Below are 13,015 nucleotides of genomic sequence, written 5' to 3'. Positions count from 1 at the left end.
TATAGCAGAGCAAGATTAAAATGAGGGTGGAAAAAAACAAACTAGATAAATGTAAGCATTGTAGTTACATATGAAAAATGGAGGTAAACTGAGTATGTTTTTCTAAGAAAGTCATTGATTATCATCTATCTGATTTGTTGTTGTTGTTGTTATGTGCCGTCGAGTCGGCCCCGACTCATAGCGACCCCTCCTTGGGTTTCCGAGGCAGTATCACTACGGAAGTAGGATTGCCCAACCTTCCTTCCGAGGAGTGGCTGGTGGGTTTGAACTGCCAGCCGTCTGGTTAGCAGGCAAGTGTCTTAGCCACTATGCTACCAGAGCTCCCTCTATCTGATTTAGACCCTTGTTTTGTTTCTAGAAATTTTAGTAATAGGAAATGATGCTTCAAAGCCCATAAGCCTAGAAATAAATCCCTTGCAGCCTGCAGTCCACACACTGAGATTCCTATACTCTAGACTCTCACATGACCTGTGACCAAGCAGGCATCCAACTCTAACATATGTTGGTTCATGAACAGCACTGATTTTCTTTTAAATTAACCTAAGTTGAAATATATACTGACATCAAATTAAGCAGTAAGAGGCTCTGGCTGTCATGGAAGTAGAATGTGAATATGGTAAAAGTAAGTATCACAGAACGAGTATTCTAGTTTGGGGTTTCATACTAAATGAAGAGAAAACAGTCACAGTAAATCTATAATATCAAACTGTTATACTATATACCCAGAAAACATTTTTTATGCCACTATTGGATTTTTCAAAAGTCCATAAACTAGGTCTTTATTAAAAAGCAAGTCTTGTTTATTTAATTACTAGATCTCAAAAGGGAAAATATCCATAACCAACTCTACGATTTACATTATTTCTAATTGCTTTACAAACAAAATTTTAAATCAAGCTTATTAAATCACTCCCTTAAAGTGATTTCTAAAAATTGGCAAAATATCTAATGTTTAAATACATTCATACACGTGTTATCTAACTAAAAACTGGCTTTTTTAAAACAACACCATTCCATATATTTATTCATATGCCTTTTTCATATGCCTCTTACACTATAACCAATGATTTTTACTGAAACAACAAAACCTACAAAGGGTGAGCATCAGTCAAGAAGGCAGTCACTTGGAAAGCTCACACCAATCACACTGCTTCACCACTGCTCCAACTTAATCAACAGAATCCCAACTGCTGTCCTAACTCTATGCACGGCTGCTCGACTGAACGGCAGTCCTTCATTCTGGTGCTTTCTATATTCATCTGTTTTCTTTCAGATGTTCACTCCAGTGCAGTGAAATCCAAACTATACCAAACACAGTCCCTTGTGCGTAGCAGAGCTTAGATTTATTAACTGAACTTTTGAAAAGGAAATCTACTAAAAGTATGAAAAAGCAGTCAAATAAAAGACTAGCTCTCTTATAACCATTTCTAAAACTATATTCTAACAATAATACCTCAATACAAAATAACAAAGCAATAAACAGAAATAGAAAAGTTATCATTTGCATCAACCAATTAAAACTAAGAAACAGTAAAATTGTTGTTGTTGTTATGTGCTGTCGAGTCGGACCCAACTCATAGCGACCCCTCCTTGGGTTGCCAAGGCAATATCTCTACGGAAGTAGATTACCCAACCTTCCTTCCAAGGAGTGGCTGGTGGATATGAACCGCCAGCCTTCTGGTTAGCAGTCAAGTGCCTTAGGCACTATGCTACCAGAGCTCCTACAATAAAATTAGGGCCATAATATTTTAAGATTAGCAGTGTCATGGTATTCTTTCTAAACACATTTTTCTTAATATAAAAAAATTTCATGAGAATAAAGCTAATGACAACAAAAAAGTTATATACTATAAATTTTAGATGTTCAAAGAACACTGCAATTTGTATGCTCATGAAGGTAGACAGAATACATGAGTCAGCTGTAGACATAATGAGTGAAATACAGTGAAGAAAAATTATTAAAATTACAAATTCCTAAATGGTACTATGATCTGTGATAATGCCCACCAAGGTGAGCAATGCTGTTTGAAAACAAAGGAGAGTAGTAACCTTGTTGTTGTTGTTGTTATGTGCCATTGAGCGGGCCCCGACTCATAGCGACCCCTCCTTTGGTTTCCGAGGCAGTATCATTACGGAAGTAGGATTGCCCAACCTTCCTTCCGAGGAGTGGCTGGTGGGTTTGAACCGCCAGGCGTCTGGTTAGCAGGCAAGTGCCTTAGGCACTATGCTACCAGAGCTCCAGTGTTCTACTTAACTTAAAAAGTGATCTTATAGTAAATATTAATAATGTTCTTAAATTAAATTTCCAATGACACTGATGCTTCTGTGATCTTTTCAACCCAAGGTGAAGCGTCAAGCACCAAGAAGGTTTAAAAAGCAGTTCTCCCATAGCACATGTATTAAAAAAGAACGTGTTTTATTCTTTTTCTTTAGCATGGATCGGCACATTTATGTTGTTTTCTAACCTTTAGCATTTCTTCATGTATCCCATAATGCCCATATGAGCTGAAATAAACACCATCCTCATCCTCCTGGAGGTCCGCAATGGCAGTGGCAGATGACGAGCAGGTTCTGACATCTGCGTTCATCACAAAATCCTGAGCAAATTGTCTGTAATCAATTTGAAATACACCCTTGAGACAGGTTTACTGGACCGTGAAAAAAGAAAAGGCTAGAGGTTGAGGAAGAGGAAGAGGAAGGGGGAGGGAGTGGGAGTGCAAAGTGATGAGCCTCTTAAATCATTACAGCTTAAGGAACCGAAAGCTCCCCCTGCCGGACCTTCAGCAGCAGCACATTCAAACCCAGTTCAGGCATTTCATTTGCAATCCACAAAAGCACTGCCAACTGCAGGTTATAGCTATAAAGCTTTCAGTTAAACAAAATAAGCACGTTATTTTTATTCAACTTTATTATTCCTATTGTTGCAAAATCTTTTCTTAGCAAGTCAATCAATATAGCGTATTTCATTTCTACTAACATTCTTTAAAAACTATCTCATGAGAGGGTTAAGAGGGCAGAAAGTGGATCCAAATTAAGAATTATTTACATATACACCACCACCCTCTCCTAGCTCTAAAACACAGTTCCTTCTCTTGTCGAGACACATTAAGAATCTATAAGGGATGCATGGGGGAGGAAGGCAAAAGGGGCAGGTAGTAGAGCTGATGTTGGTTACTAGGTTGCTCAGCATAAAAATCTCAGAATCATGGAAGGGGAACTATGACTGGCTGTATTACTTCCTGTTGGACATTCTAGCAAACCATCAATCAAATGGATAGTATTTATGCAGAAGCAACCAGCTTACAAATGCAGAAATAAAGCTCAGTGGTCTATTAGTGCCTTACGAACTTAAGGTATGGTCTGCAGAGTAGCAGCACTGGCATCACTTGGGAACTTGATAGAAATGTAAAACTCCAGGCCCTATTCCAGACCTCCTGAATCAAAACCTACAGTAGAACAAGATCCCCCAGGAGATTCATATTCACATTAAACTTTCAGAAGTTAATCTACTCACTGTAGATAATGTCCCAATTTATCTAGTTGTTTTGATTAAATGCATAATAGTTACATTTTGATCCTTTAAAAGTAAAAATTTCAACCTTGTATTTTCCCAAAACCTAAAAAATACTAATCCCTCCACTTTAAAAATCGGTGATGTTGTTGTTGTTATGTGCCGTCGAGTCAGACCTGACTCATAGCGACCCCTCTGGGTTTCCAAGGCAGTATCACTATGGAAGTAGATTGTCCAACCTTCCTTCTGAGGAGTGGCTGGTGGGTTTGAACCACTAGCCTTCTGGTTAGCAGTCAAGTGCCTTAGGAACTATGCTACCAGAACTCTATTGGAAATAAATATTCAAAGAACGGCAGTATCAAAAAGCAAAAACACTCAAGATGACAACACTCATCAGAATAATCAGAAAAAATACCTATGAAAAAGTATTTGAGAGTAGGTAAAAGCACAAAATTTACCATTCATTACATCTAAATGCATAAAAGGCTGCATCTCTGTACTATTAATAAAACTAAATATCTACACTATACTTAAAGTCTATAAAATGTTTTACCACAGTATATCTTGCCACTGGAGTCTACAAGTGCTGCAAATGGATAACGTGCTTGGCTACTAGCTTGAGCTGGAGGTTTGCATCCACCCAGAAATGCCTCGAAGAAAAGCCTGGCTCTCCACTTCTCAAAAATGAGCACAGCTCTACTCTGACACACACGGGGTCTCCATGAGTCAGAAATAGTTCAACAGGAACTGGCTGTCCACTTGCCATTAGATGTATTATTTTGGGGATCTAAATGATATAGAAAATGTTTTCTGTAAGATTGATAAATTACTTCATTCTTTGCAGATCTTCCCGTGCTCTAGCTAATGCAGCCTCAGCAGACAGTGCCCTGGCTTCCATGTGTTTCAATTTTTCAACAAGAGATGCATTTTCACTGAGTCCATTGGGGTATGAGAATGGGACTGACACCGGTTCATAAAGATCTTCTACATCTAAAGAAACAAATGGAATCACGATCAGGCCATTTTTATGATAATGAAGCAAATATACATGTTAGGAATAAGTAGATACTAGGTGGTTATTTTATGCTCAATTGAGAAAAAATTAGTAAAGGTACTTTTAATTAAAAAAAATATTTAACCTCTGAAATGTTCTGACTTTAATTCAAAGAGCATGCTGTTAGTCTAAGTTTTTCATTAGTCAGCTAAAATAATAATGTATACATTATAATGAACCAAACCCAGGAACAAATAAAGATAAGTGGGAGGCAAAAAATCTAATATTTACCGATCACCAGATATTTCTCAATTACACATATTACTTCTCATTTCAACCCTAAAACACCTAAGATGTAAATATTTATCCCCACTATAGGCATGGGAAAAATAAATTTCAGAGAAATACCTGGCCCAAAGCCATACAACTATTTAATGGAGGAGCTAACTATTAGCTAGGAAGGTCTGCCTTCCTAGCCGTGTTCTCAGCAGCACAAAGGCACTGCTGAGGCTCTTTGTCCTTAGCTGTAGAAAAGCAGGTATTATGTTCCAATGCTCCTGAAGGCAGTGTCTAGATACAGAATTCTGTATTTTTCATCCTGGGCAAGGAAAAGTGGAATCTATAAACCAATATCTTATTCATTTATGTATTCAAAATTCCAGATTTAAACTCAACTTCAATTTATATATAAATTGTTAACATCTGCTGTAAAATAACTCTGCAAACAAAAGTTACCACATGGAGCTAATGATTTTTACAAAATCTCAACATCCATTTTCTAGTCTCATTAACTTTTCGATCAACCTAAGCAACAAAAGCAGTGCAGATAGTATATTTTCTACCTAGTATTGGCACTGGGGAAAAATATGGCAACGTCAGTTTGTTTTCCTACGCAGTTTTTAGCTATGCTACTTCTGAAGATACTTCTTCAGAGCTGGGACAAAATAGCTAAGCTTGTTGTTGTTGTTCTTAAGTGCCGTCGAGTCGTTTCTGACTCATAGCGACCCCATGCACAGCAGAACGAAACACTGCCCGATCCCGCGCCAGCCCCACAATACCTGCTATATCTGAGCCCATCATTGCAGCCACCATGTCAATCCATCTCGTTGAAGGCCTCCCCCTCTTTCGTTGACCCTCCACCCTACCAAGCATGACATCCTTCTCCAGGGAATGGTCCCTTCTGACAACATGACCAAAATAGGTGAGATGAAGTCTGGCCATTCTTGCTTCCAAGGAGCATTCTGGCTGCACTTCCTCCAGGACAGATCTGTTAGTTCTTTTCGCAGTCCATGGTACTTTCAGCATTCTTCGCCAGCACCACAACTCAAAAGCATCAACTCTTCTTTGGTCTTCCTTATTCATTGCCCAGCTCTCGCATGCATATGAGGCGATTGGAAATATCATGGCTTGTGTCAGGCGCACCTTAGTCCTCAATGAGATATCCTTGCTCCTCAGCACTTGAAACAGTTTCTTTGCAGTTGACTTTCCCAATGCTACACGTCGTCTAATGTCCTGACTGCTGCTTCCGTTGGCATCGATTGTAGAACCAAGCAACGTGAATTCCTTGACAACCTCAATCTTCTCTCCATTTATTGTGATGCTGCTCATTGGTCCAGTTGTGAGGATTTTTGTTTTCTTTATATTGAAACGTAATCTATACTGCAGACTGTATTCTTCAACCTTCATCAGTAGGTGCCTTAAGTCATCCTCACTTTCAGCAAGCAAAGTTGTATCGTCTGCATATCTCAGGTTGTTAATGATTCTTCCTCCAATCCTGATACCACGCTTTTCTTCATATAGTCCAGCTTCTCAGATTATTTGCTCAGCATATAGATTGAGTAAGTGTGGAGAAAGGATACAACCCTGACGCCCCTTCTTGATTTTAAACCATGTAGTGTCCCCTTGTTCTGTTCGAACAACAGCCTCCTGGTCAAGGTACAGATTCCTCATGAGTACAATCAAGTGCTCTTCCGGCCTGCTACTCTGGGCCTGCCTGAGTTGCCTCTCCTCACCTAATTCCTTCGGCTGACTGCCCCTCTCTGGCTTCCTGGCTTTTAATCCCCTTTCTCCTGCTCTTCCCACTTGCTACTTCGGGCGTCCCTGAGTTGTCTCTCCTCACCTGTAACCCTGGGGCTGACTGCTCTTCTGTCCGGGTTCCTGGCTTTTTATCCCCTTTCTCCTGCTTTTCTGGCCTGCTACTCTGGGCGGGCCTGAGTTGCCTCTCCTCACCTAATCCCTTCAGCTGACTGCCTAGATAAGCTTAGCAAATATGATATTCTAACTTTGCTACTAGAACACTAACTTCTTGTTAAAGAGTCACTCTAATGCCACTGACTAAATTCATCTTCACTCAGATTGAATTATATAATAAAGTCACCCTGGCAGGATACTGAGTCAGTATTTATTTATTTATTTTTAAAAAGTACATTCATTCACTAGTTAATTCACCCAAAATTAATGCTAGCAACAAAATACTTTAAAATTCTTGCCTGAGAGGTGACCAGTAGTACTTTGGTGTTGTTTTAATTTGCATTTCTCCAACTGGATGAGTTTAAATACTTCTTCATATGAATGGGGGTTACTTTTATATCTTTTTTGTGAACTGTCTGTTCATGTATTTTCCCCATTTTTCTATAGCTTTTGGTCCTTTGTCCCACATTTTTTAAGTTCTTGTGATGATTATGTTTGTATGTCAACTTGGGTAGGCCTGGTTGAGTGGCTGGGCAGCTGGATGCAGTATTCCCCATGATGAGATTGGTAATTAACTCCATAGTGGGATCTACCACAAGCAGCTGAGTAGCTGCCTTTGGGTATGTGGTCTGCTTCCTGTGTATAAGGAGAAGCTCTGAAAATGGGCTCTAGCCTTTGGCATGTTCGGACCCTGCATGTAGCCGTGTCATTGCTCAGCAGCCTGCTATGCTCTGCCGACCTTGGGACGTACAATGGACTTAAGTTAATGGCCTGCCATGTGGATTGGTAACATCGGGACTGTGCCTTTTTACTTGTCAACCCTGCAGCTTCTCAGCCTCAGCAGCCAGCAGCTGTCTGAGTGAAGAAATGCCTCTAGCTCCAGTGGGCCGGGAGCAGGAGGCAAAGCTGTACCCCAAGGTTGAGGGGCTTTCAACGTTGAACTTGGACTTAAAGCCTCCAAATTGTAAGAATAAACTCCTGTTTGTTAAGACCATCCCATTTGCGGTATTTTCTTGTCAGAGCGGCACTAAGGAACCAGAACATTCCTGATATAGAAAAGATACTGACCCTTTGTGGAATATGTTCCAAATAATGTATCATCCTTTAATGAACAAAACTCCTAATTTTATTTAGATTTCATTAGTTTTTGCCTAATAATGTCCCTTTTCTATTTCAAGATTCCATCCAAGATACCACATTACATTTAGTTATCACATCTTCCTTAAGCTCCTCTGTACCATGACGGTTTCTCAGGCTTTCTTTGTTTTTGGATGACACTAACAGGAGTTCTAGTAGCATAGAGCCTAAGGCACTTGACTACTAACTAGAAGGCTGGCGGTTCAAACCTACTAGCCACTCCTCGGAAGGAAGATTGGGCAGTCTACTTCTGTAGTGTTACTGCCTTGGAAATTCAAGGAGGGGTCGCTATGAGTCGGGTCCAACTCGATGGCAAACAACAACAACAACAGTTTTCCAGGAATACTGTTAAGGTGTTCTGTAGAAAGTTCCACAATTTGGGTTTATCTGATCTCCTTCTCATGGCTAGACTGTGATTATGGGTTTTCAGGAAGAAGGCCACAGAAGCAAAGCACTATTCATATTACATCACATCAAGGGACACACTACCAACATGACTTACGACTTATAATAATGTTAACCTAGATTACCTGGCTAAGGCCCAGCTTGCCAGTTTCCTCCATTATAAAGTTATTTTTACTGAAAAGTTGTATTATACATTCACTGCCTACTTTCTTGATCATCTCCTTTAATAACTCACTCACCTTTATTTCCTCAAAGCCTAAAACTTAGCAGATGCTCAATAAATATTTACTGAAAGACAGTGGAGATAAGATAATCAGTAATCAAGATGAGTCAGAAGAATGATGACCTTCCCTTTCAACTGTTTCCACCAATGGCCAAGAGCACCGATAATTTGAGAAAATGAGGGCAGCGTATTCAAGAGTATGTCCAACTTAAGTCCCATTTCTTTTCTTAGTTCTCTTTAAGTGTTTAAGACCTCAGTTATGACATCTTCTTCTTAACTCCTCTAGAATGTACTTAATTATTAATAACAACAAACTTTCCTTTATTAAGCACTTACCCTGTGGTAGGTAGTATGTTAACACACATTATCTTTGCAATGATCTTATAAAGTAAGTTTCATTATTACTGTTTCATAAATTAAAATTAAGGCTGACAGATTAAGTTTATACACCTTGGAGAGAATTTAACATTCAATACACATCTGTATCCAATCTTCAGCAAACAGCACACAAGAATCTGCTGAACAGAGTAATCTCTTCTGAACTGCACTACCCTTTCTACTTCTCATGCAACTTGTCATGCTCTCCCTTGTATTACAATACAGGATAGACATTAACAAAATCAACACTGCCACTATTAGACTCTAGTCTCCCCGTGGGAAGGACTATGACATTCATGCCTTCATGTTTCTAAAGCATTTAGTCCACTACTTTCACCCTGTGAGCATTCAATAAATGATTCTGAATTTAGAAAGTCATGAAGAATACCCATTGGTACGTTGTCATTTATGAAATAGATCACTTTGGTCACTCTGAGAAAATGAAATTAAAAAGAGGCTGTGAAAACCTGGGAAGAAGTTAACTTGGGAATCATCAAATTTTAGAGCTAGAAAGAATCTCAGAAAAGAAATCTGGACCTAACTCATTTGACAGATGAAAATACTTGAAACCAGAAAGCTTAGTGCTTTGTCCAAAGTCACACAATTCCTGATTACTGCATTCATGTTCTGACTATTACATTACATAGCCACAGAATGTAAGGTTGATACTTCCCAAGGAAATAAGTAGTTTTCTTCAGTCCTTGCTAACCAAAGATCTTCTCAAATACATATCATCAAACTATTATCAGTTAAGATATATGTCCATTGAGGATAGTCTTGCTGATCTGAAGAGAGTAAACCCTCTCTATCTCACCTGTCTTAAGAAGCATGAAATAAAGTATAAATAAGAAAAGAATAAATAATTTATCTCCTATAGATAAGACCTACAAAATCTCTGTTAAGAGGCCAGCAGAATTTTCGTAAGATCCTCTTCAACAAGGAATAGAACAAAGTACAAAGCAAGTAACCAAAAAAGAAAGCTAGTCAAGAAATCAGAGCGACTCTGCCCCAAGGATCACAAGTTAGGGTATGAGGGAAAGGCCATGAAAATGGCAGTGGAATGCATTCTGAATCAAACAAAATCTCAGCAAATTCACTGTCTTAAGAAACTGCCTAATTTGAATATATGAGATAAAAGCAGCAAATATTAAATCTACTTCAAAATTTTTTAAATCAGAGTCTAAAAATGATAAACTATTCTCTCAAGTGTGTTTCAAAATATCCAATACAAAATGTTTAAACAAGCGCATATCTCTAAAATCCTTCCTGGTAACTGTTAGTGTTTGTTAGTTTTTATGCAACTCAAATTTTTTTTGTTTTAATAGAACTCATCTTCCTGATGTGGTTTTTAGAGATTTGGGGAAATGACGTATTTTCCTAACCACTTTGCCATAACGAAAGGCTCTCCATTAGTTAAAGTACATACAGTATGTTCATCTTACCAAACTGAAGTAACAGATCATCTTCTAATACTGGCTTCAAGTACTCTTCCTTCTCCCAAGGCACGGGGTTATATATGGAATTCATATATTCCACTGTAGGATTCTGGATGTAAAATTAATTTCATGTTTTTCAAATTGCATATAATCACAAAATCCCCCTAGTAAAAACTAAGGAAATGAAATAAAAAAAGGAAATCATGTCCACATTAAACAAAATTAGTTCCTTTCTAACTAGGAGTCTACATTCACCTGTCATTTTATTAACTTGTTTAAATAGCTCTAATGCAGAGTTTTACATTGTTTGAATTTGGGGAAATTGGTGATAGTAAGACATTCATTTGAATAGCATAAAAAAAAGAACCACCAAAGTACTAGAAATCACAATAGAAATTATTTCTGATTTCACTGAAATAGTATCTATCAGTATTTACCATTTAAAAAAAAAATCGATTTCTAAGACATTTTGTTTACAGTGATCTTGTGTTCTAAGTTTGTTGAGACACCTGTTTTTTTTTTTAAATTTGATCTACATAAAAGCAAGAGAGGAGCCCTGGTGGTGCAGAGGTTAAGTGCTTGGCTGCTAACGGAAAGATCAGCAGTTCAAACCCACCAGCTGCTCTGCAAAAGATGTAGTAGTCTGCTTTATAGTAAAGACTTACAACATTGGAAACCTTATGGAGCGGTTTCTACTCTGCCCAATAGGGTCACCGTGTCAGAATTCGACTCAACAGCAATGGGTTTGGTTTAAAAGCAAGGGATAGGTCAACTGATACTGAATCTCCACAGAACGATTCATCTCTGAGACACAGTGACACTGCTAAAAACCACACCTAAGTGCATATCGATATACATTCACTTGGTTCTTTATGTTGTGCCAGCTCCTAATGATTATGATTTGCCCAGTATGATGAAGACCAAATTTAAGGTTCTTCTTTTTCATTATTTTAAACAGCACATTGACAGTCACTGTGCTATTTCTTCACTTTCTAAACAAAGTTATAAACGAAGGTATCAACTTACCTTAAGTCGAATAAAATTTATTAGCTTAACATAGCCATAAAATTCAAGTCCTAAAAGGGAGGGGGAGATAATTAATTTAATTTAACATGTGAATTTTGTTAAAATAATCTATTTTATAGAGGATTTTCGTTAGACAATAAAATATTTCTATCCTTTCAACTACCACTTCCAATATTCTGAATTTCGTACTAAGAATGAGAACAGCAATTATGACACTACTAAGTATTTTAATTGAGGAACAGCCATAGATAACAACATTTTTTTAATGTTTTTTCTTATATTTCTTAAACAATGGGAAAGTAATTTTTAGAATTTGACTCATTTGTCATAAAAATACAAATTACAAAACTAGGTTCTAAATAAATGATGCTAGTATTTTGCAGTTGGTATTAGAACTGAAAGTTTCTAATACCAAAATTAGAAAGCACCAATTTTTATGGTTTTCCTACCAAATTATAATTTTGTGAGGACACGAAATAAAGAAACTATACTAGCTTTTACATAAAGTGAAATGATGAAAATTGAAAACCAATGTGGCTAAGTCATTCACTTGTTTAGATGAGTAGTTGCAGTTGAATTCATAATTTACAAACATATCACATTTATCTGAGACCTAACAATCTGCCTACTATTTGCTATTTTTCAGTAATGTCTTATCTAGTTGTCTAGTGAAGGAGCTCTGATGGTGCAATGGTCAAGAAATCTGTCTGCCAACCAAAGTTCGGTGGTTGAACCCACTAGCTTCTCCACAGAAGAAAGATGAGGCAGTCTGTTTCCGTAAAGATTTAAAGCCTTGGTAACCCAATGAGGGTCGCTTTGAGTCGGAAGCAACTTGATGGCAGTGAGTTTGGTTTTGGTTTTAGTGAGTTTTTAGTGAATACAGGGACCAAAAAACTGATTCCATAGTTAGTTAATTTTAGTGGAATAGTGTAGCTCTTCTACATGTAAAATTTGAAGTCTTTGTTGTCAGGTGCCATTGAGTCAGTTCTTTCAGCAACCTGATGTACATCCGCCAAAGAGGTAAGAAGGCTGCATCTGCTGACCTACTCTAACCCCACAAGAGGAAGACAGAATCACCATCAGTAACCCAAGGCCTATTCCTGAGAGGTCAGACATGCTGCCTCCCTCCAACCCTTTCACCCAACCATTCCTCTCAGAGACCCACCACCTCTCTGCTGGGTTTGATAATTTGCTGCAGTGGCCACACAGAACTCACAGAATATGGGTTTATTAGGGAAGCAACAGGATACAATTCAAGTTCAGAAATGCACTTGGTCTCTTGCAGCCAACCATCTCACTTAGCAGCCAGCACTCTCTCAGCAGTGCATGTCTCTCGTGACTCTCTCTCAGTAGCATGTGTCTGTCAGCAGCACGTGCCTCTCACGTCTCTCAGCAAGTGCGTGTCTCTCAGGAGCACGTTTCTCTCAGCAGCACATCTTTCTCAGCCATCAGTCAGAGATACTCCTGCCTCTAAGTTGGCTCCTTTTGAGCCTGGCAGAATGGCCAAACCAACCAATCCCAACATCAGAATTATATACACCTGAGGGACAGTGAACTTCCCAGAAAATTACTTTGTGCTGCTCCCAACAGAAATACCCCAGGTGGATAACTTAAACAATCAGGAGCTACTCAGTGGCTCATGGCAAATTCCACCATGGAGTTTATAACAACTTACGGCTAGTAAAGCCACACTGTGATTTACTACACCTCAACAT

The 13,015-nt window shown here is 38.4% G+C and overlaps 1 protein-coding gene across 1 annotated transcript in view; it reads right to left on the bottom strand.

Annotated features, from left to right (window-relative positions):
* PRMT3 (protein arginine methyltransferase 3) overlaps positions 1–13,015 on the bottom strand; it is a 178,686-nt gene that overhangs the window by 161,679 nt on the left and 3,992 nt on the right. The window contains exons 4-7 of the mRNA XM_007955901.2: positions 11,301–11,350; positions 10,281–10,383; positions 4,342–4,501; positions 2,466–2,610 (exon numbers count right to left, since the gene is read on the bottom strand). Of these exons, the coding sequence (XP_007954092.1) occupies positions 2,466–2,610; positions 4,342–4,501; positions 10,281–10,383; positions 11,301–11,350 (458 nt within the window). The remainder of the gene's footprint in view (positions 1–2,465; positions 2,611–4,341; positions 4,502–10,280; positions 10,384–11,300; positions 11,351–13,015) is intronic.

This window comes from Orycteropus afer, unplaced genomic scaffold, assembly GCF_000298275.1.
Source record: "Orycteropus afer afer isolate SDZICR_OR568_19922 unplaced genomic scaffold, OryAfe1.0 scaffold00014, whole genome shotgun sequence".
Taxonomy (NCBI): Eukaryota; Metazoa; Chordata; class Mammalia; order Tubulidentata; family Orycteropodidae; genus Orycteropus; species Orycteropus afer.
This window is presented reverse-complemented; position numbering and strand designations above follow the sequence as displayed.